Below are 24,734 nucleotides of genomic sequence, written 5' to 3' on the forward strand. Positions count from 1 at the left end.
AGCTCGGGGGAGCAGCTTGCGATCTGAGGCCGGCGCCGGGCTCCCCGACCACCCGCTCCCCATCGTGCTCAGCTCTCATTCCAGCAGCCCAGCCCATAACCCGCCTCATCAGTGTATTGATGTGAGGCAGAAACACCTCATTGTAAGAGCACCCCTGAGAAATGGCGGGGTTAGGGGCTTCTGGGCTGCATAACCAGCAGATTCCCTCTGCAAAACCGCTCCTGCCTCAGTGGGAAAGGGCCAGCCGTGCAGGGCTGCACTGGAGAGCCGTTCTCTTCTTGATCCTCAGGCATCCAGTTCTTAAAATTCCGGCCCTCTGTCCTTGCATGGCCTTCGTCCTCTGGAAAGGAGCATGCTGGGAGCTGGCAGAACGCACGCCTCACTCTGTCGATGCAGTGTCTGTCACTGCTCAGTTTCTAGGTATTGATCCCAGAAACCCATGCTCTGTGGGTCCCTCTCCAAGAAACACAGCATCCATGATTTGTACATCGCACTGCAGTTTCAGACTGCTTTCACATGCGTGGTTTCGTCTCTGACTCCACGACCTGAGCACAGATTTTTTTTTCTTTTTTTTTTGAGACGTAGTCTTGCTCTGTCGCCCAAGCTGGAATGCAGTGGTGCGATCTCAGCTCACTACAGCCTCCGCCTCCCAGGTTCCAGCGATTCTCCTGCCTCAGCCTCCCGAGTAGCTGGGACTACAGGCACGCACCACCACACCCTGCTAATTTTTGTATTTTTTAGTAGAGACAGGATTTCACCATATTGACCAGGCTGGTCTTGAACTCCTGACCTTGTGACCCACCTGTCTCAGCCTCCCAAAGTGCTGGGATTATAGGCATGAGCCACCGCGCCCGGCTGAGCACAGATTTTTAAAACTTTACCTGGGTCCCTGACTAGTAAGAGGGAGAACCTGGACTTGAAACTTAGTTTTGTTTCAAATCTTGCCCCTTTTCCTCGGGTTTTGGGCAAAAACTTCCCGAAGTATTATCGTTACCCCTGAATATCCAAGGCAGGATCATTTTATTCCCTTCCAGAGCCAGCACTTGCAGAAGTGTCCCCAAGTTAGGCAGCCTGGTGTGGCTTCCGGTAACACTGCCAGCCTCAGAGCCGGCCTGTTACCTCCAGGACGCCCACAGGACCCTCGGAAGCCCCTTCCTCTAGGGGCCCGTCCCTCCTCCTTCCCCAGGCCCCGTCCCCCGCCTTGCCCTCTGAAAGTGGTCTTCAGCACCACCCGATAAGCGGTGACTTCTCATCTTAGAAGCCTGGCTTGGGTCAGGTTCTGCGTTTCGGCTGTGCGCGCCCCTGAGCAGCCCTGCTTGTGTCTCATCATCAATGCCTCAGCTGCAGTGTGCCCCACTGTAACCCTTCTGGGATGAAAACGCAACCCACCTCTTCAGTGGGCAGCCCTCCACTTGGATCCTCGCATCCCTGGCATCATCTCCGTCCTCTGTCCTTGCTGACCCAGCTCCAACCCAGCCTGTCTGACCCGTAGCCCACCTGCCATGTCCTTCCCGGCTGCAGCTCCTGCTGGGCTCTGCAGCCCCTCCTGCCCAACGCCACCTGCCCCCGCCTGCCCTGCTCCTGCTTGCCCTTCCCCTGCCCCTGCCTACCCTGCCCCCGCCTGCCCTGCCCCTTTCTCCTCCCACTCCCACATCCCAGGCCTGGACCTGCCATTTCCTAGCAGCACGGAGTCTTTGCCCTCGATCCCACCCTTCCCCTTCTTCCCTCACTGCCCTGGACAGTTCTGTCTGCTCATCAGCATGGAGAGGTCTCCAAAAAGTATAAGACCCTCCCTCCCCCCGCTTTCCAAGCACCCTATGGTGCCTCTCGCTGCTCCTTCAGGAACTGTGAGCAGGGCACAAATACCTAGTGCCCAGCACCCAGTAGGCCCTCACAACTGTGCCGAGCCATGGCCGCGTGGCTGTGATTGTGCTGACAGCACACAGTAGGTCCTCACGACTGAGGCGAGCCATGGCCGCGTGGCTGTGAATGTGTAGACAGGCACAGAATGGCCTGAAGCGTGGGAAGGTCGCCTGCCTGACAGCAGCTTTAGCACCAGGAAACCTCCCACCTTGGGGCTGCCCCTGAGGGTGAACGAGTGGGGCCAGTGGGAAGCACCTGCTCAAGTGGGACTGTGCACACAAATCACTGGGAATTACTGCCTCACACACGATTGGTTTTCAGCATTTTGTAAGTCCAAGCAAACCCCCAAGAAAAGCTTGAGCGGGACCGGGTCTGCACCAACAGGCTGGTTCTGAGTGAGTGCTGGATGGATGTGCTCCAGTGTGGAGGGCAGAGGGAGGGAGCGGGAGCCCTGGAGAGGAGCGGGGTGCAGGCAGGGGCTGCAGGGCGCTCCCCAGCAGGTGCCCGGACATTGTAAAAGAAAACGTCTGGGAGCTGCTTTCCTCTGGGCGTTGGTGGGATCCCTCCCCTTCTTAGCCAAGGAAAGCATGTCTGCAGGCGCCGGCTGCAGCTGTTTTTCAAATGAAAACTGGGCTTGAAAGGAGGAAATAATTGAGGTATAAGAAGTCCCTGCCCTCATTCGTTCACGCACCATGAGAAGCTTGTGGCATCTGCGGGACACGGCACTCACTGCCTCTCCTCTGTCTCTTTCTGTCCAGTCGTGCCAGGCGGACCTCGTGAAGGACAACGGCCACAAGTACTTCCTGTCGGTCCTGGCGGACCCCTACATGCCAGTAAGGACGGGGCAGCACGCTCTCCACGGGCTTGGGACTCAGCACTCGCCTCTGCCCACACGCTGCACTGCGGTGGGGCCTTTTGACGGGGGCTACAGGAGAAAGGTCAAGGGTCACGGCAGGGGCCACGTCCACGGGGTCAGCAACTGCTTCACGTTAGACATGGCCCTTTGCTTACTACCATGAGCGCAGCTGTTGTTTCGTGTCCGTCTCTAAACAAGAGCTCAGTTAACCCAGACACATGGGTGGTTTTAGTTTATTTTAGTCTCTTTTCACCGGCACTTCTTTGCAAAATAGTCAAATCCACTCTCCCTGCTGTCTGCCGCGTTAGACGAGTGAGCGCCGCACGTCTGTAATATGAGAGTTCAGGCGCCTGGGAAGGTCTTGGAGCACAACAAGATATCGAAGCACCCCATTTCAGGAAGGAAGGGAGAGAGGAAAGGAAGGAAAGAAGGTTGTTTGAAAGTTTAAATTTTCAGTATTCTTTATTGTATTAAATTGTTTGAAAATTAGTAATCCATGAATAGGGTGTATAGTTATTCTATAAATGTTTCATAATGTTTTAATTTCTAACTCCCAGCTTAGTAATGAGAACAAAATAGATATATCCTAAATAATTCTTTAACATAACTTAATATTGCCAGAATATTTAAACATATTAGCTAGTTTACACAGTGTTCGGTGGCTTTGGCTGTATAAAGGAACTTTTGCATGTAATTTCACCCCCTAGTTGGTTTTCTAAGCTAAAGGATTTTTTAAAACACAAAACAAACAGGACTATTTTCCAAAAGGTAAACAGTATATGCACTTTATGTTGTATTGAAACATCACAGGCAGTTAAAGTTGATACTTCGTATCAGTTTTGGAAACCATCACTTCCCATTCTTAAGAGTAAGGAAGAAAGCAAATCCCACATGAAGAAGTGAGGAAGAATGCTCACTGGCGACTTGGGCGCGAGCGTGAGCTAAGCTCACATGAACGGCCCCACCTCAGCCACGAGCCTGCGGAAGTTTTGAGGACACAGCCAGGTTTGAAAGAATGAAAAGGAGGCTGGGTATGGTGGCTCACACCTGTAATCCCAGCGCTTTGGGAGGCCAAGGCTGACGGACTGCTTGAGCTCGGGAGTTCGAGACCAGCCTGGGCGACATGGTGAAACCCCGTTTCTACCAAAAATACAAAAAAATTCGTCTGGCGTTGTGGCACACGCCTGTGGTCTCAGCTACTCAGGAGGCTGCAGTGGGAGGATCGCCTGAGCCCGGGGAAGTCAAGGCTGCAATGAGCTGTGACTGTACAACTGCACTCCAGCCTGAGCAACAGAGTGAGACCCCATCTCCACTCAATAAATAAATAATATAAATATTCTTAAATGACTGACTAGAAAGAATTTGCTATGATTCTGTCAAACCATCAACCATTGTTTTGTTTCTTCAGTGCTTTGTGCCTGTTATGAGAAAACATTCAGTGCTTCCTACTCATCCTCAGAAACGATTGATTTTTCTAAACTCATAAGCAGATCTGAAAAAACAAATTGAAGCTGTGAAAAAGAAAAGACATGCACTGTTATTGAAAACTCCGGAGATGAATTAAATCACAGAACAGACAGCCAAGAAGAGAATTCATGAAGGAGCCACCTGGAGCGCCGTCCGTGAAGCTAAGCGAGAAGATATGAAAGCCGGGCTAAGAGCCGGGCTGGGAACGTTCACCATGTAGCCAGCATGGTTCAGAATGAGAGGAGAATAAGTAGAGAAGCAGTTTTTGATTAGATAGTGGCTGAGAATTTTCCAGATTTGAAGAAAGGAGAGTTCCGATTTTAAAAGCAGGATGAATCCTGAGAAGGTTAAAGAGCAACAAATTCGTACATAGACACATCATAATGAAAACAGCAAATATCAAAGGCATAAAGACAAACCTTAAAAGTCCCCAGAACAAACGTTATTAGCAAAGGAGGAGACAGCACCGGCCCCAACAGTGGACCTCTCATCAGCAGCGGCTCTCGGCCGGGGACAGGGGAGCCCTCGGCGTGCGAGGAAAGCGACCACGGTCGGGTCACCCGCACCCAGCTCAGTCACCACTCAGGAATGGGGGTGTAGTAAGCAGCGTTCAGACACCAACAGTTTACTCCTTCCGAACCCCACAGACCATGGCTAGAAAGACCACATGTCAGCGAGGAGGAAACGGAACCAGGAGGGAAAAGCAAGATGCAGGACACGGCAAAAAGCCAAGAAGTTGGCACATGTGTTGTCACATCTATAGGTTTGTAAAAATGAAGAATACTCATGGCGAATTGGAGGATTAAACAAGAGGAGGACTCAGGTACCCTGGGAGCCCTGCAATAATCCAAGAGGCGCGTAGGACACTAGACCGCACGACGTGTGTGTAAAAAACTAAGGCACCGCTAAAAAGTTACGAATAGACTCTGGTTTCCAGGTCAGCGGAGGCACAGAGGAAAGGACAGAATGAAAATGAGTCACAGTAGAGCAGAAAGGAGAAACCAGTGAAACCCAGAGCGCTGCCTCCATGCCTTTTGCTGCCAAAGCCCCTGATTGCAGGACCGTGTGCTCACAGAGTGCTGGGCAGGCTGGGGTGGTGAGGTCCGGGTGCTTCATACCGACAGCCACGGCTGGCCTGTGACAGAGGAGGCAGCCACCAGGTCTGTGCCCGTCTTGCAGTGTTAGGGCTTCCAAGGAGCAGTCTGTTCACTCTGGGAGGCGAGCCTGGAGCTCTAAGGCCTTTGAAAACAGCTGTTCTTTTTTGTAGAGTCCACGTAAAATCCAGGAGTAAAGCTGGCTCTCGTTACTTTAATTATGCGCCACGCGTGTCATGAAGATTCCGAAAGGATCACGCTGTTGTACTTTGGGAATGGGAGTTTCCCCTGAGGGGAGACGACCAGGACTGGTTTTTGTTTTCCAGGCGGAACACAGGACCATGACGGCTTTCATTCTCGCCGTGATCGTCAACAGCTATCACACGGGGCAGGTGAGCCCCCCAGCCACCCCCAGCCCCCAGAGCTCACCCTTGGCATTGCAGAGGAGCTGGGCCCACTGTGAAACGTGGTGCCACATGGGGGACAGGGGGTGTCCAGCAGAGGCTCTGACCCTTCATCTAGCCAGCCATTTGCAGGGTGAATATGAATCAGAGGAATCTAAAATGGGGAAAATTGAGCAAATCAAGGCTTCCCGAGAATGGGTGGCCACCGTCGTCCCGTGCAGGTACCCACCACGTGCCCGCCATTGGCAGGCAGGGGCCAACCTGTCTGTGGTCCCACCTCTGCAGGAAGCCTGCCTTCAGGGAAACCTCATTGCCATCTGCCTGGAGCAGCTCAACGACCCACACCCCTTGCTTCGCCAGTGGGTGGCCATCTGCCTCGGCAGGATCTGGCAGAACTTCGACTCGGCGAGGTGGTGCGGCGTGAGGGACAGCGCTCATGAGAAGCTCTACAGCCTCCTCTCCGACCCCATTCCCGAGGTGAGTCAGGCGGGGGCTCAGTGTCCAGTCCTCCTGGCTGCCGACTGGGGGGGTAAGGCAGAGGTCTGCTCGCGTGCGGGTGTGGCTGGCCACGTGTCCAGGAACTTCAGGGGCTGCACACTAATAAGAGTAGGACAGTGGGACCTTGGTGAGAAGGGAACCACACCACTGGGGATTTTGCACCCAGGCCCAGAGTGCGCTCCCGGGGACAGTGGCACAGCTGCAAGCGGGGGTCCCGGAGGGAACCTCAGAGGCAGGGGTCACGTGCTTACTGTCCGGGTGCCGCTCTGCGTCCTCACTGTGGCCTGCAAGGCAGGGACCACTAGATCTCCACTTTACGGGCAGGGAGACAGGCCAGTGGCTCGTGCCTGGTGCAGCTGGGAAAGGTGCGGGGCACTGCCCACAGAATGGCCGCGGGCTGGAACTCTGGGAGTTTCATGCACCATTGCCTTCACTCTTCCCACTGGCCTGTGCAGCGTACAGGGTGTTGCTCATTTTTAGAGCTGAGGAAGCAGACTCAGGGACAGTGACTTCTCCCCAGGACCACATGGTGTCAGAGGCAAGGGCTAAGCCAGGGTCCCCGGACCCCAGGGCCAGCACAGTGTCACTCCCCTGGCTGAGCCCTGTGTGCTCAGTGCACTTCAGGGCCCCCACGCCCCTCCGCGTCCAGTAGTGCCTGCGCCCTCCCCTCTTTCCACCCTCCCACGCTCTGTGGCCCATCCCAGCCCCCTCCTCTAACTCCTGCCTCGTTCATCAGCACATTTCCTGGTGCCCGGTTTGGTGTTTCAGTTCCCGGGGCAATGCAGCTCCCGCCTCTGCAGTCTGAGCTGCCCCTGGAGCTGGGCGGCTGCCCCTGCTGCTCCCCACCTCCTTCCCCGTTGCCACTCTGGTAGTGCGAGGAGTGCCTTGGGCCTGGAGAGCTGTTGAGCAAGCGCCTGTGGGGTTGGATTCACCTGCACACACAGCCCTGGCAGAAAGGCAGGCTGCAGCATGGCCCGGGGTGGGACATGCCTGTGACCCCCCGCTGCCTTGCAGGTCCGCTGTGCGGCGGTCTTCGCCCTTGGCACGTTCGTGGGCAACTCTGCAGAGAGGACGGACCACTCCACCACCATCGACCACAACGTGGCCATGATGCTGGCCCAGCTGGTCAGCGACGGGAGCCCCATGGTCCGGAAGGTGCGTGAACCCCCAGCCCGGCAGCAGCAGGGCACCCAGGCTGGACCCCGTGACACCTGGGGCCAAGCCCGCATGGCCCTGGCCACAGCAGGGAGCACTCAGTTTCCACTGCGTGTCATTGCGAGAGCAGATGTTTACATGTTTCATTCTCTTCAAGTTGCGTTTCTTTACCAGACACCCATGGGTTTGCTTCATTTAAAGGCATTTAGCAGGCTGCGCCTCCCGGCAGCTTGTGTGGTAGTCTCCTTCCTGCCTGGGAGCAACACACACAGGCACCACTGCGATTCCAAAGAGACGCAGCCACCCACAGATGGCGGGAAGGTTTGTGTGCTGGGTCCCCCCCAACACCCCGTGTACGTCAGCGACTGAACAAAACAGTTTTATGTTTTGTTTTGTTTTGTTTTTGTTTTTTTGAGATGGAGTCTCTCTCTGTTGCCCAGGCTGGAGTGCAGTGGCGCGATCTTGGCTCACTGCAAGCTCCGCCTCCCGGGTTCATGCCATCTCCTCCTCAGCCTCCCGAGTAACTGGGACTACAGGCGCCCGCCACCACACCCGGTTAATTTTTTGTATTTTTAGTAGAGATGGGGTTTCACTGTGTTAGCCAGGATGGTCTCGATCTCCTGACCTGGTGATCCACCCACCTCAGTCTCCCAAAGTGCTGAGATTACAGGCGTGAGCCACCGCGCCCGGCCAAAACAGTTTTATAAACTTGAAAACTTACTTACCTGTTTAGATGTAGAAAAATCACAGATGATCGTCCAAGGTTTCACACCCTCAGATTCCCCACCCACCCCAGCGCAAAAGGGGTGTTTAGGAAGACACTGGTTTCCTGATCTCCTTTGCTGGTGAGATCGAAGGCTGCTCTTGCAGAGAACTCATCTGACAGCTGGAGCACAGAGCTGCTCTTTGGGCAGGGAGTGTGTCGGGTGGCGTTGGCTACCCTCGTGCGTTCCCACGCTGGCTGTGTGTGGCTCCCTCTTGGAGATGGGCTTTATCAGGAGACGGGCCGTGGTCCAGGGGCCTGGGGGTTGTTTGTCTGGAGAGCAGCTGCCGCTGCTTTACTTGGGAGGGACGTGACCTGGACAGGTTTCCCTCAGCCAGACGAAGTGTGGAAAGTCACGTTCTATCGTGTGTACCCTTCTAGAATTAGCCCAAGTCATGAGTATGCTACATTTTCTAACGAAATCTTGAAAATAGGAAGTGAGATTCCGGGGTGCCTTTTCTGTTGGTTCTGACTTTGTTATCATCACGTTCTCCTCGTGGCCGGGTTTCTGAACCTGGCTTCTTTTGGCCCCTGCCGAATTCTTTTTCCCACATCAACTCACGTTTGGTGGACATCACTGATCAAAGCAGCAAATCAGCGGTTTGTCTGTTAAAATTCTTTTTAAATTAAGGAAAGCTTTGTTTCTTCTTTACAAAAACAATATGAAAATAGAGAGGACGTTAGCTGTGAGGCGTTCCCCAAGAGCCATCCTGTGGCCGGGCTGTGGCCCTGTGGTGTGGCCCTGGCTGCTGGGGCACTGAGACGAAGCTCCCCCTCCACCGGGAGCGGTCCGGCGTCACTCGCCTGCACGGCTGCCTGCTGAACCTGCATCCTGGAGTTGTGGCCCGCGAGGACACCATGGGGTTCAGAGGAGGTGCTGCCAAGTGGGACGCAGCTGTCTCGGGGATGCTGGGCAGGGCGTGTAGAGGGGGATGACAGCCCCTGCCCTCCGGGAGCACGTGGTCTAATCAAAGAGGCAGATACAGATAAGGTCATTACACCAGAGCCTTGTGGAGAAATACTGCCTGGAGTGCTGTGGAGCTCCTGAGGGCTGTGCCTGTGCCTGCATCGGAGCGGGAAGGGTGTCAGCAGAGGCTTTTGTGGAGGGGCAGCTCTTACCTGGTTATGGAGGGTGAGTCGTACGTCACCCGGGAGGGGCTGGATAAGTGGGAGGAGCATGTGTGGAGGCCTAAGCATGGGGAAGATGGAGGGGCTCAGGGCCACCTTCCTTCCATGTGGCTGGACCATTGAGCAGGCAGGAGGGGCAATGGGGTGAGGCTGAAGGCAGGAGCTCTGAGTGCCAGGCTCTAGCTGCGTCTTCAATAAGTGCTCTATTCTTACAAATCTAATAGGATTCACTCTTGGAGCAAGTATTTCCTGGTGTCTGCCCCGCTCTGGGTACCGGGTCAGGCACTTGAGATGCTTCCCGGCTTCAGGGGGTTTGCGTTCTAGCAGGAGAAGCAGCCAACAGAGCTGATAACGTCAGCTGGCAGGGTGATGTCTGGAGGGAGGAAGGCTAGCGAGGAGTCAGAGAAAGACACCGTCACTCACCTGTGACCAAGCGGGCTGCACTGGCGCGCAGACTCCGGAGGTGCGCTGGCTCTGAGGGGGTGTGCTGACTCTGGGGGTTGCCAGCTCAGGGGGTGCACTGGCTCTGAGGGGGTGTGGTGACTCTGGGGGGGTGCCAGCTCGGGGGGTGTACCGACTCCGGGGGTGTGCTGACTCTTGGGGGGGATGCTGACTCCAGGGGTGCGCCTCCATCCTCGTCATAGAGTCCTGCCGCATCACAACTGGTTTTCTCTTCTGTTTACCAACCACCATGGGCGGGCACGGTGCTCTGCAGGGGACTTGGGCACAGGTGCAAGCACCAAGGAGCCTGGCGGCGTGGAGCCGGCCCCCTTCTCGCAGCCTCTTCTCAAGGACCATCCTGAGCCCGTCCTGAGCCTGCTGTGGGGCTGGGGTCGGGGAGTAGAACTGGCTGAGAGGCTCCTGGCACCCTCCGGGGTGGGAGAGAGGAGGGTGTTACTGCTGCTTTTCCATAAAAGCAACGTGTACTGGTTACCAAAAAGGTTACATCCGTCCTACTTTTTAATAACAAAAGTGTCCTCTCCTGTGTGGGGTGATAACGATGGCCAAGTAGGTTTTGTTTGTTGACTTGTTTAATGAGCTTACTTGACAAAATTTAAAAGTCAGCAAATTCAGCTTAGCCCCTAGATTATTTTGAACTTCAACCTGTCTTTGAAGTACAAAACCTGCAGTCAGCAGCCACCCGTCCCTCGTCAAGAAGGGCCAGGCCAGGGGTGCGGGGCTAGAACCCCCAGTGTCACCCCAGCCTCTGCCTGGGCCGGGCTGGGCAGGAGCCGCACACAGGGACGGGCTCAGCGGGGCTTGGATGGGGGCTTACTCCCTCCCTGTCATGGCCTCGGGAGGAAATAGGGACTGTTCAGATACTATTTTATTTTATTTGTTTTATTTTATTTTGAAACAGAGTCTCTGTCACCCAGATTGGAATACAGTGGCACAATCTCGGCTCACTGCAACCTCTCCCTCCCGGGCTCAAGCGATCCTCCCACCTCAGCCTCCTGAGTAGCTGGGACCACAGGCGCGTGCCACCATGCTGGGCTAATTTTTGTATTTTTTTGTAGAGATGGGGTCTCGCTGTGTTGCCCCAGGCTGGCCTCAAATTCCTGGGCTCAAGTGATCCACTCTGTAATCCCAGGCCTTGGCCTCCCAAGATGCTTCCCAGGACGCTGCTCGGGCCTGCTATGGTCACAGGAGCTGAGTTTTATGATGCCTGAGTACAGGTCACAAGACAAATATTAGCCAGTGCTGTGTTGTTGGAGCGGAGTGGGTGGCCCTCAGGGCAGGTAGGCAAGGGGTGGAGGCGAGTGGGCCAGTAGCTCACGGTCAGTGCAGCCGTGTCAACACCGGGAAGTGTGTGGGCCCCCGGCGGGGCAGGACATGTGTCCAAGAAAGATGTCCTTGAGTCCTGGCACCAGTTCACGGTTAGAAACTAACCATGTGCTACAGACGACACCCCTGCAGGGAGGGCTGCACCCACCCAGAACACACTTGTCAGGCACGTGCCACGTGCCGGGCCGGCTGGGGCCTCAGTGACCCCGCAGGGCACTAACCCTGCCTCTTCTCTCAAGAAAGTTGCCCTGGAGCTGGGGGAGGGGCTGGGTGTGAGAGTGGTGGGCCGGGGTGGCAGCTGAGCAGAGCCAGTATGGATGGGGCTGGGGGCACAGGGAGGCCTTGCCACAGGGAGAGGCCCAGTGCAGGGGCTGTGCCCATCAGAGGGCATGGGCACAAGAGGCCAGGAGGGCAGTGGGGCAGGTGGCCCCGCCAGGCACAAGCCTTGTCGTTCGTGATCAGAGGCCTGGAGGGGTTTGGGGGCAGTACCTCATCTTCGGCTGCCCAGGTGAGAGGGACCACTCGCCCAGCTGCAGGGACGGCGCAGGAGGGAAGAGGCACCAGCACTTTGAATGCGGAGCTCCCAGCACTTGCTCACAGGTGGAGAGGGTACGAGAAAAGAAGAGGACAGGGAATCCTGGGGGTTTGGGTCTGAGCAACAGAAGAGCAGACCTGCACCTCGCTGAAGGGGCCAGCCATGAAGGAGCAGGTTCTAGGATCACGCATGGACTCTGAAGGTGGGGAGCCGACAGGAAGGGCTGAGCTGACAGGTGAAAGTATGAGTCCAGGCAAAGCTGCCTCCCTTTCGAGGAAGGCTGCTCAGCCCCAGCCAGGGAGCAGGAGGACAGACAATGGCTTTGACAAGCGACCGGTCAGAGGACCTGGGAAGCCTGGCCAGTGTGGAGCCCATGGCCACTAATGTGGCCTCCCCGTCTGTGTGCTGCTGGGGAGCCCTCAGGGGGAAGGGGTCACATGACAACACCAGCCAAGATCATCTTGCAAAAGCTGAGAGAGAGGGGGGCTCCCACACCCCTGGCTGAGCACCTCTGCCAGACCCTCTGATGGGTTCTGCATGAATATCCCAAAGAAGGCCGGTGCGTGTGTGTGTTGCTGTCAGAGCCCAGCTCCATTCAGGAAGGGCAGGAAGGGTCCAACGCAAAGGAGAGCTCTTTGCTGTGTGCCAGGCAGCAGCCTCCAGAGCGAGGCCCACCATCTCCAGCAGGATGTGCGGCCTCCGAGGGAGGGCCCCGTACGCAGCAGGATGTGCGGCCTCCGAGGGAGACCCCCGTACGCAGCAGGATGTGCGGCCTCCGAGGGAGACCCCCGTACGCAGCAGGATGTGCGGCCTCCGAGGGATGCCCCCGTACGCAGCAGGATGTGCGGCCTCCGAGGAAGGGCCCCGTACGCAGCAGGATGTGCGGCCTCCGAGGGAGACCCCCGTACGCAGCAGGATGTGCGGCCTCCGAGGGAGGCCCCCGTACGCAGCAGGATGTGCGGCCTCCGAGGGAGGCCCCCGTACGCAGCAGGATGTGCGGCCTCCGAGGGAGGCCCCCGTACGCAGCAGGTTGTGCGGCCTCCGAGGGAGGCCCCGTACGCAGCAGGATGTGTGTTCGGGAGTGAGGGAGGCCCCGTGCGCAGCAGGATGTGTGTTTGGGAGTGAGTGCTCTCTGGACATTCCCCTTGAATAACAGACGTGGCCCCTGTTGGCCTCCCCTGAATCGAAGGGCCCACCACCTCGGTGCACGTTAATCCATGCCAGCTCCCAGCTCTGGCTTTCCTCACCTGATGTCAGAAGGAAAGGGAAAAAAATCGGTGCTTTCTGAAGACAGGTGCAGCCTTGATCTTCCCTGGAAGGGGCCCAGTGGGTGTTCGCTTTGTCGGAGGCCCCGTCTCGGCAGTGCCTCACTCCTCTTGCACAGGGAAGGCAGCGGGGGTTCTGTGGTTTGCCAGGGGAGCCTGGGACAGTGACTTAGGCAGTTGGAGACGAGCGCCAGAACCGGGGCGTGGGCCATGGCCGTGAAGACGCACACTGGGCCATGGCCGTTGGTGCCCAGCAGGGTGGGAGGGGCGGGTGGAGGGTGATGCCAGGGCTCCATTCTGAGCAGTGAGACTTGCAGTTCCATCGGCACAAATCAAGAGGGCGCTGCAGGCTGAAGGGAAAGTAGACGGTGCCCGCAGTTCATAGGGCAGGGAGAGTTTGGGGTGCAGGTGAAGAGCCGGCAGCTGGACAGCCAGCCTGGACCTAGGAGAGTGAGGGGCCGGCATCAGGGAAACCACAAAGCATGATAGGAGGAAGCCCGGGGCGTGTAAGGCTGGGGTGGGAAAGTGCGTGTACAGAGAGTGCGTAGACGGAGAGTGGGGCGGCCACGAGAAGACCCTGGTCCCTGGCGGGCGCCCATCCAGAGCCTGCGCATCCAGCCGCTGTGGAGACAGGGGCGTCACGCGACTAGCAAGGGGTCCTCTCACAGCGCTTGGCTTTCTGCTAAGAATCCTCTTTTCAGAAAAAAAAAAAAAGGCAGAAAAAGTTGTTGTAGGGAAAAAACGTTCTTTCCGCTTTTTAAACCTACATCCCCCTTCTGTTCCCCAGTGACTTCTAGGATCTCCAGCTGTTCCTGTCACAGCACTGAACTGTCCTAAAAGAGAGGCATATTGTGTCTGTTCCCTTGGACCAAGGCATTTGGGCCTAAAGATGATGTTTTAGTTCTACAACTTTTCCCGTTCCCTCTTAGGGACTAGAAACATCTACCAATGAAAGTTTCACATGTGTTGAAAAGAGCAGGCTTCGGCTTGTCCTCTGCACTCGGCCCTGGGGCGCTCAGATTCAGAAAGGCCGCCAGCCATCGGGTGTGATCTAGAGCGGCATTTTCAGCCAGGGTCCCAGTGGTGACCGTAAGCGAGAGGCTGTGAGGCCTCCTACCTTTCCCTCTCTGGAGTCCTGTGACTCACCGTGTCCTTACGAGACCCCCGATGCGTCGTGTGCCTCTAGCAGTGGGGAGGATTCTGGCAGGCATTCTGGGCTTCCCCCGTGAGCCGGTGGCCTGCCGTCTCCCAGCACTCTGCTATTCCAAGGCTTCTGCTCTGACGGTTCGAAAAGGGATGGTCCCTGTTTCTGATGCCAATTGCACGGTTTTGTCTTAACCTTTCTTTTTTTTGTTGGTGACTCAAGTCTCACTGCTGCTCCACAATCATTTTCCAGCCCCAGTGAGTGTTATTGTCCATTCTCCCTCTCGGCAGGAGCTGGTGGTGGCTCTGAGTCATCTCGTGGTTCAGTATGAAAGCAATTTCTGCACCGTGGCCCTGCAGTTCATAGAAGAGGAAAAGAACTACGCCTTGCCTTCTCCAGCGACCACAGGTATGGCGTCTTCTCCTGTGAACCCGCAGAGCACCTCGCCTGGCGGTTCTAGTGCAGGCCGCGGCCCCGTCTCAGAACTGCTGGCCGCTTGCTCACCCTTGCAGAGTCTAAGCGCAGGTTTCTCAGATACCTGCCGCAAGGGGTCCCTGTTTTTCTCATCTTTTTAGGCACCTGCCAGATTTAAAAGGGCAGGAAAGAGGGCCACACTGACCCTCTTACATTTTTCCTTTCTTTTTACCCTTTTTGGAAATTAAACTCACAGAGACCTTGAAGTATGACAAAATTTCTGCAGCTGGAGCTTGCGGAAAAGCACAGGGACCGTCTTCCTGCGATGAGTAATTTCATCACACTGCTGTTGACTCCGTGGCTCGGTGAGTCATGGCAGGAGTGCTTTCTCACACGTGTCGTTTTGACTGGAGAGTACAGTTCTATCTCATCGCTGCCGGCAGCCCCTCCCGCTTCCACACAGCCGTCTCTGCCGTGCAGGGGCTTGTCATCAGCAGTGAGGCCTCACTGCTTCTAGGAAGCCCAGGAGGGGAGAAGGGTGAGCCAGACTGAGTGTGGCCGGTCATTGCTCTGCTGCGGCTTCCCGGGGAGCGCGGCTCACGGCCCACGTCACCATGCACCTCGTGTGCACTCGGACAGGCCGCAGCCACCAGCCTCTCCCCTGTTGTCTTTTGTAATTTAATATGCACAGAGCGACAAGCGGTTGTTGTTTGTCCAGTGCTATCCCGCAGAGCCTCCGCTCACGTCTGAGTCTCCCTGAGCTGTGCAGCCCCTGCTCTGATGTTTGTTGCAGCACAGGTAGCAGCTGCCGTCACCGAGTGTCCCAGCTGCTGAGTGTCAGAAGACACGCTGGCCTCCACCTGGAAGCCCATTGTAATTTGTCTTTCTCCTTCTTTCCCAGAGGGAGGGAGTTTGACCCCAGTGCGAGACAGCCCGTGCACCCCCAGACTTCGTTCTGTGAGCTCCTATGGAAACATCCGTGCTGTCGCCACAGCCAGGAGCCTCAACAAATCTTTGCAGAACCTGAGTTTGACAGAGGAATGTAAGATCCTGGAAATCGGGTTATTGGATTGGGAGAGATTGGGGTTGTTTTTTCTGAAACACTGTATCTGAGTAAGCACCACTCTGCCCCTGCCCCTTCGTCTAAGTGCGTGCCCTGAAGTCCCATCTGCCAACATGGTGATGAGTCACCCTTCCAGACGTGAGCATGGCAAGGAGGCGTAGGCCAGCCCCCAGAATAGCCAGCAGTCCGTTACCAATGCGGCAGGGAGCTCAAGCGCAGCCGCAGCTGAGGCGGTGGCTCCTTGTAGGGCTGTGCCCTGCCCCTGTCTCCCAGTAACCTGTGGTCTGCGGGTGGGGAGCTTGGCTCCCAGGGAGATCAGTGAGTGCCTGTGCCTGTGTGTGCGCCGGGGTGTGTGTGCCAGGGTGTGTGTGTGCCAGGGTGCATGTGCGCCAGGGTGTGTGTGTGCCAGGGTGTGTGTGTGCCGGGGGTGTGTGTGCGCCAGGGTGAGTGTGTGCCAGGGTGTGTGTGTTGGGTGTGTGTGCACAAGGGTGTGTGTGTGCCAGGGTGTGTGTGTGTGTACGAGGGTGTGTGTGCACCAGGGTGTGTGTGCCAGGTGTGTATATGCGCCAGGTTGTGTCTGTACATGCCAGGGTGTGTGCGCCAGGGTGTGTGTATGAGGGTGTGTGTATGTCGGGTGTGTGTACATGCCAGGGTGTGTGCGCGCCAGGGTGTGTGTGTACCAGGGTGTGTTTGTGCCTGGGTGTGCTGAGCTTTATTTAGAAGAAAATATGTATCTCAGTCATGCCATTAACTGTAAGACCAAAAGGAGGGTCCCGGGAGCACCCCACTGACCCCGTTGCATCTCGGGCAGCTGGTGGTGCGGTGGCGTTCTCCCCCGGAAACCTCAGCACCAGCAGCAGCGCCAGCAGCACCCTGGGCAGCCCCGAGAATGAGGAGCATATCCTGTCCTTCGAGACCATCGACAAGATGCGCCGCGCCAGCTCCTACTCCTCCCTCAACTCCCTCATCGGTGAGTCCGCCTGCCCCTTTCTGCTTCCGAGGGGCCCCGAGGGTCTCCTCCCCACACAGAGCAGCACGGACCTGTGTCTGCATCAGGTCAGTGGGTGTCAAAACTATCTGTTCAAAAGAAAGAATAAAGGTCAACAGGACTGCGAGGCAGTGAGAACATTTTGCTGGGGCAAGCGGGAAAGTTGACATCACTGTTGTGTTGGGATAGTATTTTACAGGCCACTCCGGAGCCATCGGAGCTGGCCAGTTTGGCCGGGTGGGAAGGCTGCCAGAACCTTCCATCTTTCTTCTGTAGACGCGTGAGAGTTCTTCATGGTGCTGAACACCCTGGTGATGCAGAACGGTGGTTCTCAGCCGGGGGTGGTTTTGTCCCCCACGAGCAACTGGGGTACAGTAGGGGTGCTCCTTGTCCCAGTGGGTGAGGCCAGGAAGCTGCTCACATCCCCTGGTGCCCAGGACGGCCCCCACACAGTGTCCGCAGTGAGTGGCGGAGGGCCCTGCGGTCGGGCTGGGGGCTGTCGTCCCCGCCCTGCTCACCTGCGGAATCTCCACACAACTTTCCCTCCATCCCAGCAGCTTGACGCAGCACTGCCTGGAAATGGAAATCTGATGCAAGGGTCAGATTCTTCTCTTGTTCTGCCATGAATGGTGTGTGCCTGGGTCCTACCACCAGGATTGCTGATGTAAAACAGGAGAAGCAGGAATTCACCGTGTTTTCTTATTGAGTAGCTATGTTCATCTTCACACTGCTGGTAACAGATTTAGGGCTTAACCAAACCAGCCTCCTCTCCTCTTGTTCTGACTATCCAGAGTGGCTTACCGGCTTCACTTGAATTTTTTTCATGTTAAGGAGCATTTTAGCCATGTAAAAATTTACAGAGACTTACATAAGAGCGCTGCACGTGTGTGTGTGCGTGTTGTGTTCCCAGCTTAAGGAATTACAGAGGTCGAGCCCCAGACCCTACCCCGGTCCCATTCCCTCTGGTGACATTACACTTTCCCTCCCTGGCCATGAGCCCTGGCACACACGTGGTGCCCACTTAGAGGCCTTTACCTCCTATTGGCGCCGTCGCACGATGCATGGCCCGCAAAGCCCGTTTCTTTGGCTCTGACTTCAATATGTATCTTTGATGGTCATCTAGGTTTTGTTCCTTCACCTCCACGATCTGCCATGACTCCATTATCCATTCTCCTGTCTGGGGACAGTGAGGCCGGTTCTAGTTTCTTCTTCCTTTTTGTTCCTTTTTTTAATAAGCAAACTCAGAATTCAGCCCCTGCCACCATGGAGCCGCACGTCCAACACACCCTCACTCACTGCACCCAGCTCTGCTGGGCCCTGGCCTACCCGGTCCCCAGCCTGGGCATCGGTGAGGAAGCTCTTCTCCGGCATACGGTGGCCGCTCCCCTCTCATTCAGAGCCCCCACCTGGCAGCACCTTCCCAGAAGCCTCCCCAGCCCCACGCCCCACCTGGAATCAGGCTTCCCCAGCTGCCGTCTGACTCTCTGCTCCCTTTTCCTGCTTTATTTTTCTCCTGAGGACTGTGGACTGCAGACGTGCTGTACATGTAACTTGTTCATTGGCCCGGCCCGTCTCTCTCCCCTGGAGCTTGAGAGCCGCACGTGCAGGAACCCAGCTTTGTTAACCACTGTCTCCTCCCACCCTGTCCACACCCAGTGCCTGGTACGCAGTAGGCGCTCAATACACATAAACGGGCACGTGTGTGGTGCATGTTCTTCAGCGTGGATACACGTGAGTGCCTCTCGCCACCTTGCCTCAGAGTGAAGCTGCTGCGTGAACGGTGCCTGCACCTTCAGCTTTTGTAGATGTTGCCCCAGGCCTTCCACGGGATCCTCTGTTCTAAAGCGCAGGCGCCCCCATCTTGCCACTCTCTACCACACCGGTCTTGGCCAGCCTTTGCCTGTCTGATAGACACACCTGGTGTCTCCTTGTGGCATGAATTTGCATCTGCCTTGATTGCAGTGAGGTTACAGCCTTGCAGCCTTACAGACTCGCCTTGTGTCGTTTGTCTTTCTCTGAGTACTTTGTAATCAGAGTTCATCACAGTTCTGGGTGCTGATTCTTGGCTGAATATATCCATCGAAAATGCATCTAATCTATGACTTTTTATGATGCCTTTGGTGCCACACAAGCTTAATCTTTTAGTTTCTCTTTTTCTTTATAACTTGGGCCTTTTGTGTCTTGTTTTTCCTTTTCTCAATGTCCTAAACATATTCTCCTACATTTTCTTCCAAGATTTAAAATTTTCCTTTGTTGTGTTCATGTCTTAAGTATATCCTGAACCACATTTTGTCTCTGTGGTGAGGTGGGGATCCAGGTTTTATTTTTTCTTTATGCCACCCCAGACCCTTCATCAGACAGCCCGTCCTCCCGCCAGTGCTTCTCAGCGTCTCCCTGGCCATCAGTCCTTAGGGTCTGAGTGGGGGCTCCATTCTCAGCAGCACCCATCCCATCCACGGCCGCGCCGACACCCCACACGGCCGCCCCGACACCCCACACGGCCGCGCCGACACCCCACACGGCCTTGCTGACACCCCACGGCCGCAGCAACACCCCACACGGCCTCGCCGACACCCCACACGGCCTCGCCGACACCCCACGGCCGTGCCGACACCCCACACGGCCGCACCGACACCCCGCACAGCCACCCCGGCACCCCACACAGCCGCGCCGACACCCCACACGGCTGCACCGACACACCCCACGGCCACACCAACACCCCACATAGCCACCCCGGCACCCCACGGCCGCGCCGACACCCCACACGGCCTCGCCGACACCCCACGGCCGCGCCGACACCCCACGGCCGCACCAACACACCCTACGGCCGCACCAACACCCCGCATAGCCACCCCGGCACCCCACGGCCGCGCCGACACCCCACACGGCCTCGCTGACACCCCACGGCCGCACTGACACACCCCACGGCCGCACCAACACCCCACATAGCCACCCCAGCACCCCACGGCCGCACCGACACCCCGCATAGCCACCCCGGCACCCCACGGCCGCGCCGACACCCCACACAGCCGCGCCGACACCCCACGGCCGCGCCGACACCCCACACAGCTGCGCCGACACCCCACGCGGCCGCGCCGTCACACCACAGCTGCGGGGGCAGCACCTTTGAGCCCACTCCTCAGTTCATTTCTCAGAATTGTCTTGGCCGCTCTTAACCCTTTGCTCTGCTGTATACATTTTACAGTCAGGTTTTCTGTGTCCACAGCAGCCTCATTGGGGTGTTGTTTGAATGGCGTTGAATTGGTGGATTTCCCTGGGATGACTGACTTCCTTGCATCATGAGTCTTCCTGCTCCTGAACAGGGTGTATCTTTCCATTTACTTAAGTCTTCTTTATGTCTTCAAGACAGTCTAACTTTCTGCATAAAGGTCACAGGCATGACGTTACCTTTCAGTTTTTGTAATTTTAAGTAATATCTTTTTTAAAACCTGTTGCTGGCAAAAAAAGAAAGAATGCCAGTGGGCTGGGCACGGTCCCTCACGCCTGTAATCCCAGCACTTTGGGAGGCGGAGGCCGAGACGGGCAGATCACGAGGTCAGGAGATCAAGACCATCCCAGCCAACATGGTGAAACCCTGTCTCCACTAAAAAAAAAATTAGCCAGGTGTGGTGGTGCACACCTGTAGTCCCAGCTACTGGAGGAGAATCACTTGAACCGGGGAGGCGGAGGTTGCAGTGAGCGGAGATCACACCACTGCACTCCAGCCTGGCAACAGAGCAAGACTCCATCTCAAAAAAAAAAAAAGAATGGCAGTGGACATCTGTGTTTCTCTCTTGAGAGTAAACAAAACCTTTCTAACCTTTTACCTTTGATACGACATTTGCTGTAGATTTTTTGAGTGGGTGCTCTGTATCAGTTTATAGAAATTCCCTTCCCGTTGGTTCACTCTTTTTATGAGTGCAAATTCCCATTCTATTCTAGTTAGTCAAGAATTTTCCTGATAAATGGAATTAATTTCTTTGAATGTATTTTCTGCATCTCAGAATGACCCTGTGCATGGCTGTTTGTTAGGGTAGGGAATTACATGATTGAATTTCTTGTGAAATATCCTTGCATTTCTGGGGGCACCCAGCGTGGTAATGTCCCCTGACATCGCTGCCTTACGCTCACCAGCTATTTCTTTGGGCGCTCCCCATTGGCATTCACGAGTGGGTTGGGCTGTGACTTTTCTTGTCCTGACCTGGCTGGTTTAGACATTGAGTCTGTACCTGCCTAGTAAAACTGGCTCCTCCGGGCATGGTGACAGGTGCCTGTAATCCCAGCTACTTGGGAGGCTGAGGCAGGAGAGCTGCTTGAATTCGGGCAGCAGAGGTTGCAGTGAGCCAAGATCATGCCACTGCACTCCAGCCTGGGTAATAGAGTGAGACTCCGTCTCAAAACAAAAACAAAAACAAAAACAAAACAAAACAAAACTGGCTCAGGAGTGTGCCCTCATTCCCTGTCCAAAAAAATTGGCTCAGGAGTGCACCCTCATTCCCTGTCCTCGGGGGCAATTTTTATAAGACAAAGATGATGTGTTCTTTGGGTGTCTGAGTAGAATTTGCCCCTGAACTGTCTGGGCTAGTGTAATGTTGTGAGGGTGGGTTTGAATTCTGTATTCCATTTCTTTAATGCTGATAGGATTATTTACATTCTCTATTTCTTCATAAGCCAGCTTCAAAAAGTTTTATTCTTCTAGGATTTTATTCATTTCAGCTAAGTATTCTCATTCTTTCCCTTGAGGCTGTCTGCAGTATTCTCATGAGTCTCTAATCTCTGCTGTCTCTTTATTGTTTTAGCTGCTCTTACTGTCATTCGCAATCTGCTGTCTCTTTAGATATGTCCCCGTTTATTCCTATTGTTGTTTATTTGCCTTTTCCCCTTTTTCCTGATTAATCCTCTAAGATGTTTGTTCATTTCTGTAGTGTCTTCAAGTTCTAACTTTTAGGCTTTGTGGATTTACTGCATTATTTTATCTTTATTTTTCTATTCCAGTACTTTATTTTGTTTCCTTTCTACTGTTTTCTCTAGGTTCACTCTCTTGTCCTGTTACAGTTCTCAAACAGAAAATAAAAACAGCTCATTAACTTTGAGTTTTTCTTCCTTCCTAATGTGTGTGTTCAGGTCTGCGGGACCCCCGCCCCTGCTCACCCCGCACCTGCTCACCCCGCACCTGCTCACCCCGCCCCTGCTCACCCCGCCATCTCCGTCTAGTGAGTTTTGATGATGGACTTTTCACTTGTGTTCAGCTTCAAGCTTTCTTTCTACTTCCATTGTGGTTCCCGGGGATGGCGGTCCAGCCGCAATGACAGCAGCGCATGACAGGAGCCCAAAGACCCGAAACAGACGCAGGGCATCTGCCAAGGCAGTTCCCACCGGGCAAGCCTGTGGGTGTTGGCCAGCTGCTGCCTTGAGCACCTCTGGATAGAACAAGTCCAGAGCTTGCACCGTGCCCTCCAGGGTATGGAGAACTGAAAGGTTCACTACACAACAACCCAGACACGCCAGCTTAGCCCAGACATGCCAACTTGTTAATTTTCATTGAGAAATAACGTTGCAGCTTTGTGCATTTGGTTGTCCGCTACAATATGCCAAGTGCCCAGAAAGCGCAGAGTTGACTCCGTATATTCGAGTATAAATCGAGGTATTGCCAAGTCACCAATGAAATATATTCTAACGTCACTTGTAAGATGTTTGTTTTGAACTGGAATACACTTTTTAAATAGAATTAATGTTACATATAGTGGTTAGGTTTCCAGGCTAGCCTGCAAGAGTCTTTTAAAACCTGTCTGCAGAAATTCTACTTATAAATCTACAATGAAAAAAGGTATTTTAAATTTTTTTTTAAGTACTAGAAAATGTAAATTCATAGTATTCTGTTTTGATTACACATTTCCCCTGGCCCCGGCCACAGCTCCTGTGAGTAGCTCTCTAGCGCCTCCAGCAGGTTAGTGCCACCTCTGCCCCAGTTCACGCTCATCAAGGTCAAGGTGATAGCTCCCTTCCGTCACGTGTAGGTTAGAGCAGGAGTCTGCAAACTCTTCCTGTGAAAGAGCTTTGCAGGTGGGACTGCCCCTTGGCACTTCCCCAGCACTGCCAGTGTGGTGCAAAAGTAGCCAGAGACCGCGTGTAAGTGAATGAACTTGGCCATGTTGCTATGTAACCGTGTGGACTGAAGTTTGAATTTTGCGTAACTTCACATCACAAAATATTGTTCCTTTGATTTTTTTTTTCAACCACTTAAAAAGTATAAGAACCATACACAGGCCATAGAAAAACAAGGCTGAGTTCAGCTCAGAGAACCTGACAGTAGGGCACACCCTGCCCGCACCCCGGCCTCCAGGGACACTCCTGTGAGTCAGAGGGCTTGGGATTCTCCCACGGATTGGACAGATATTTTGACAGTGCCCTCACTGTGCATGCTGGGGCACAAAAGTACAGAACAGGCAAACCCAATGCCACCTGTGTCGAAGCCAGTACCATCGGCTCTGGGCATCTCCCACCCCTCCCTGCAGAAGTGGGCGTCCTCCCTCTGCAGCCAGGGGGACCGGCGTTTACTCAGGTTGACTCCTGGCCAGGAGTTGGGGACTCCTCTTTGTGCCCCAACACATCCTTCTCTCAGCCGGGCATCTGTGGCCGTCTCCTCCCCGCCTCGCAGCCACCTGAGCCAGCAGCTCTGGCCTGGTGGTCGCAGCTCTCTCCCGGGTCTCCCTGCTTCCACTGTGGCCCTCCTGGGGCCGTGTGCTCACTGTGGCCTTCCTTTTTTTTTTTGAGATGGAGTTTTCCTCTTGTCACCCCAGCTAGGGTTTAATGGCGCAATCTCTGCTCACTGCCTCCCGGGTTCAAGCAATTCTCCTGCCTCAGCCTCCCGAGTAGCTGGGATTACAGGCGCATGCCACCACACCTGGCTAATTTTGTACTTTTAGTAGAGACAAAGTTTCTCCAAGTTGGTCAGGCTGGTCTCGAACTTCCAACCTCAGGTGATCTGCACGCCTCAGCCTCCCAAAGTGCTGGGATTACAGGCATGAGCCACTGTGCTCGACTGGCCTTCTTCTTTCACAGGAAGCGACAGCAGCATCGCCCCTCGGTGCTCACCTGGTGACCGTCTGCCAAGGGCCTGGTGGCCCCGCCACCCTACCTGGCCCATGCTCCATGGGGTTCTCGGTTCACTCTCGTCCCTCCACTCACACGTATATGGCCATCAAGTAAGAATCAAAATAAAAAGTTGCACCTGGCCTGCAAGTGTGCAGAACCGCACCTTTTGTTGATCCAGGAAGCTCAAGCCAGGCAGTGTGGCGCTGGGTCACCATGGCACCACTGAGAGCTTCCGTCTGCAGGTCCCCACGCCCACAGCACCTCCCTTTCGCCCTGGGCATTTGGATTGGCACGTGGGCATCTCCCCTTCTGCTGGCGAAGGCTACAGAAAGTTCACAGCTGTGGAGTTTCCAGGTGGCTGAACTTGCTGAGGCTGCTGTTTGCTGTGCGCGTGCCATGCCTGAGGCCCTGGGTGCTGTCCACAGGCAAGAGGGACTGCGGAGGCCCCGCCCAACTCCTGTGTGAAACTTAGCTCTTGTCTGTGATGAGTAAATGCCGTTGTTATCCTCGGTACTGGTCTTGGTGGAGTACAGGGTGAAGAATCGCAGTTTCATTTGAGGGCCACCCAGACGGGAAGCACACAGCAGCCTGGGGCCCGGACACAGCAGCTTGACCTCCATGAGTTTTCTCCTCTGCCGGTTCTTTCTTTTCTGTCTTCTTGAAGGAGCTGGACTCCCCATTCCACCATCCTTCTTATACAATGTGATTCCTGACTTTTTTTTTTACTGGAGAAAACTGAGTTTTATTCGTATATCATTCAAACCTTAGGAAATTTGACAGGAAAGAGTTTCACAATGAGCTGGAGTTTAGGAAGGAAAGAAAACAAAGTCGCCCCCGCAAAGCCAGCCTCATTCATATTCAGTGAGGTGTCACTCACACCACCTGGAAACCACCGTGCTTACCTAAGTGTTTAGAATTCATAACTTACACAGAATCCCATTGTGCGCAGCACTTCCCTGTTTCCAGCCAATTTCTTCTTTCATTTCAGCCAAAGGACAGCAATCTCTTTAGTCCTTTCAGTGAAGATGGCAGAGGCTTTCAGAACCATAGCAACCTGGAGAGTCCATGTCTCCCCATCTTTCCTGGTGCCCCAGAAGCCCTGCCCCAGCGCCTCCCCATCTTTCCCGGCCCCCCAGAAGCCCCGCCCCCAGCACCCTCCCTGCTCTGCCTTCCCCAGAGCACTTACATTCTTACACCCTCAATCACGTGTTTCCTGT

At 55.0% G+C, this 24,734-nt stretch overlaps 1 protein-coding gene across 7 annotated transcripts in view; it reads left to right on the forward strand.

The window, feature by feature from the left end:
• Nucleotides 1-24,734, forward strand: part of RPTOR (regulatory associated protein of MTOR complex 1) — a 416,632-nt gene that overhangs the window by 326,693 nt on the left and 65,205 nt on the right. For all 7 annotated transcript variants that reach the window (XM_024350719.2, XM_024350720.3, XM_063799998.1 and 4 more), the window contains 7 exons: nucleotides 2,622-2,696; nucleotides 5,607-5,672; nucleotides 5,970-6,161; nucleotides 7,197-7,337; nucleotides 14,248-14,365; nucleotides 15,273-15,413; nucleotides 16,246-16,404. In XM_024350719.2, coding sequence (XP_024206487.1) covers nucleotides 2,622-2,696; nucleotides 5,607-5,672; nucleotides 5,970-6,161; nucleotides 7,197-7,337; nucleotides 14,248-14,365; nucleotides 15,273-15,413; nucleotides 16,246-16,404 — 892 coding nt within the window. The remainder of the gene's footprint in view (nucleotides 1-2,621; nucleotides 2,697-5,606; nucleotides 5,673-5,969; nucleotides 6,162-7,196; nucleotides 7,338-14,247; nucleotides 14,366-15,272; nucleotides 15,414-16,245; nucleotides 16,405-24,734) is intronic.

Source organism: Pan troglodytes, chromosome 19 (assembly GCF_028858775.2).
Source record: "Pan troglodytes isolate AG18354 chromosome 19, NHGRI_mPanTro3-v2.0_pri, whole genome shotgun sequence".
Lineage (NCBI taxonomy): Eukaryota > Metazoa > Chordata > Mammalia > Primates > Hominidae > Pan > Pan troglodytes.